Here is a 3,499-nt window from a genome sequence, read left to right as displayed (position 1 = left end):
GCGGCGGGTGGGTCTCTGCGCTGCCGGGAGAGCTGCCCACTGCGCTGTCCCCAGCCTGGTGTCTCTGGGCAAAGCGGGCGCTGAGCTGGCAGACACGGGCACCGCGAGGCTGGCCGGCTCCTGCCGCTGGGCTCTGTAGCCTTCCATTCTTCTTCCTCTCCTTCCTCCTCATCTTGCTGTGGAAAGTGGGGCCAGCGTCCAGGGCAGCGTAGCCCACCCTGTGTTCCCTATCCGACTCCCTCAGCAGCCCTGAACGGCCGGGCTGAAGGTGGCCGAACCCAGGGGTGTCCCCCCCGACTGGAGAAGGAGAGGTGAGAAACGAGCTCTAACTTCACTCGAGTTGTGGGTGGACAACCCACAGACTGTTTGTTGGCTCTCCTTCCGTGAGGTCTCCTCCTGCCCCATTTGCCGGTGCAACCATCCCACCTTTTGGCTGTCGGCAGTCCTGGCGTTGGTTTCCGAACAAATTCAGCATTCTCTGGGCGAGCATCCATCGCTAACCCAGCCAGGGCGCTGGCACTCTCTGTATGAAGCCAGAGACATTCCTGTCTACAGCAGTGGCACGACTGAGAGAGCCCTGTGCGCGCTGAAAAAGAATGAATACTTCATAATGACACCTCTCTTCACGTTTCCCTTAGAAACTTTTAGTGGAGTAGAGCGTGGAAAACGTTATACATCCTTCCTCTCCTCCCGAAATCTTTCACAGCTTCCACAGCCACAAAGCAAACTGAGGGGGTGAAAGGCTGATCTGTAGATAATGTCATAAATGTTTGTTCTCGCTGCTTAAAACCTGCTAGGAAAGTGCATTGCTGTGATACCCAAAAGTGCCTGAACAAGTTAATCTATTGCATACTCAGTTTGTTAATTAGAATGAACGTCTTTCCGCTAGCTGAAAATTAATTACCATCTTAAAATGTCATTAATTATCAGTGCAGCAGAAACTTGGTTGTAAATTTGGACTGAGCTAATAATAACGCACAGAGGGGACCTATGGTTTTTATAACTGGTGGGAGTGAAATGCAAGTAGGCTGCGATGTGTTTTTCAATGATACTATCAACAATCATTGGAATAACTCAGCAAACATTTAAAAAGGGAGGACTGCATTACTGCACTGTCAGCAAAGCTGCAACACTCGTGCCTGGAGATCTAGAGGGGTTGGTCAGGTCTTGCAGTAAACTATGGCTCTCCACACACCAGACTGCAACAGCAGGGGGTCTGTGGCAGTATGTGAATCTGAAGCACTTACAAAGATTTCCTGAAAAATGTCTGAAAAACAAAGCTCTGGGAATCATATGTTTTATACATCCTAAATTTATATCCGTGGTTGTTGGGAAAAGACAAAACAGTAGATTAAGTGAATTTAAAAAAAAAAAAATTGTCTGTTCTTAGAGACATAGCTCTGACCTGAAAATGAAAACGATGTCCTTTTAAAAGTGATATGGTAAAACTATACATCCCAGTAGGTGGCAGCTAGCTGGAAGTGGATTAACTTTTATTATGATAACAGCACATGAAAATATGATCTGAAGGAAAAAAGTGCCTGATGTAATAAGGTAATCAAAATCACATCTCTCCTTTCCGAATGAAGCATTGGGCACATAAGATCACCATTTATACCTGACACATACTGAAGAATTTAGTAGGCTTTTATCACTCAGAGAAGATGTAAAGGCCTTAAATGATCTATTCTCCTTCCCCTCCTGTAGCTGAAATACTATTTTTCATACCACCTTCACTTGGACATTGTCCTTGTGTATTAAAAATGTATTACTACCATGTCTACTATAGATGTCGAAAATGTAATACAAATTAAAACGTATAACCAAGGAATTGTGGATTTCCCATTTGCTGATCACTGAAGCAAAGAGGACAGTTTCATAAAGACTTTAATCTGAGAAGCACTGCATAACAGTGGTGACAAGCCCCCAAGAGACAAGACCAGCTTCTCCAGCTGAATATTTTATTAGGGATCTCCAACCGCTGAATTGTATTCTTATAAGGAAGGAAATATGAAAGTGCTTAAGAGCACTTTCCTATGTCCATGTTGAAATTATTCTGGAGGGTGGACAAAAGGATCTTTGTAAAGGTTACTGTTTCTTCCTCTTCCCTCTATGAAGATGAAATGAAGCTAAAGTCCAATTTACAGAAAAGGAGTCTAGAGTGGTGTATTCTGATGGTTCATTTAACTGCATAGACTGTAAATTGTCTTCAGACCCCAAATATTCCTTAAGTTCTAAACATCTTATATCTTGCCAGATTTACTTTTTAATAAGGAAGTGATTTTCTTGAGAAGGCAGTATGGATTAACCACGATCTCCCTTCAAAGTGGGAGTTGAGATTTGAGAGAAGGGAGAGGGTGTTGATGCCGAACATTAGGCAACGTGTGATGGCAGATAAGAAGAGCAATACTCCTGAACCCATAAAATGTCATAAAATAGCGAGCCAGCTAACATAATCGAGTGTATAAGATGTGTCTCTAAAGAAACCGATAACATATTTTAATTTCCTTTCCGTGTCGTGAAAGGATTGGAGGGAAAAAAGGCTCTCGGACACCGGTAGGTCTCGCCGCGTAGGCGACGCGGAGGGGCGCGGGCCGGGAGCGCTCTCCGCGGTGCTGAAAGTCGACGAGCCGGCCGCGCCGGGCGCTGTCCGTGGTGCTGGGGCTGCTCCTGTCAGCGGAGGGAGGTCAGCAAGGAAACCCCCTCAGTCCCACGCGTGCGGCCGAGGGTGTGATGAGGCTGCTGAGCATTTAATAACCAAAGCAATGAATCATAAGGTGTTTTATGATTCTGGTTATTCTATAAACGCCTCGGTGATTTAGGACTTCTGTTGGGCTTGATTACAGCTTTTTTTTTAAATAAGATTCATTAAAGGGGTCACTTTGTCCCGGGCTTGTCTTGTCAGTTGTATTAAAGCTGTTAAGGAATCTTATGCTTTCATAAACGCTTACCAAAACTAAGCTAAATTGAAAAAAAAAAAAATCACTTTGTCAGGAAGCTACGTACAGGCAGTCGGAATTAAAAAGATGCCTAATGTCTTCTATTTCAGTAACATTACAGGAAAGATGACAAAGGAAAGAAATTCTCACAGTGTTCAACAATGTGAGTTTTATTTCTTCTTCAACTAAGATAAAAGATGAAAAAGTTGAAAAGGGAAAAAATGGGATGTAGCAAATACAAGAAAGAGCATTTCTGTGTGCATTTTTTTTTCTCGGAGATATTCTAAGTGTGAACTGAAGGAGTCGCTAGATATCCTTGCTTTTAACACTAGGTGTTCTTTTTAAAGTGCTCCAGTAGTCAAACCGTCTGATTGAATTCCCTGCTAGACTGCAGAACTAGCCATTCATGATACTTATTTCTGACACTGCAGTTATGCCTCCATCTTAAAGAAAAAAAAAAAATCAATGATGTTTAATAATCCCTTCACAGAACATACATTTATTTTCATCAGCATTTTACAGTGTTTTAAGTAAAAGCATGCTGAGGAAACCAAAAGCCA

General features: G+C 43.2%; 1 protein-coding gene across 1 annotated transcript in view; it reads left to right on the top strand.

The window, feature by feature from the left end:
* Nucleotides 1-2,822, top strand: part of LOC104909885 (glutamate receptor ionotropic, kainate 2-like) — a 134,242-nt gene extending 131,420 nt beyond the window's left edge. The window contains exon 5 of the mRNA XM_031552235.1: nucleotides 2,526-2,822. Within this exon, the coding sequence (XP_031408095.1) occupies nucleotides 2,526-2,822 (297 nt within the window). The remainder of the gene's footprint in view (nucleotides 1-2,525) is intronic.
* The last annotated feature ends 677 nt before the right edge of the window (nucleotides 2,823-3,499 follow it).

The sequence above is a fragment of the Meleagris gallopavo genome, chromosome 2 (assembly GCF_000146605.3).
Source record: "Meleagris gallopavo isolate NT-WF06-2002-E0010 breed Aviagen turkey brand Nicholas breeding stock chromosome 2, Turkey_5.1, whole genome shotgun sequence".
Lineage (NCBI taxonomy): Eukaryota > Metazoa > Chordata > Aves > Galliformes > Phasianidae > Meleagris > Meleagris gallopavo.
Note: the sequence above shows the minus strand (reverse complement) of the source record. Positions and strands in the feature narration are given on the sequence as shown.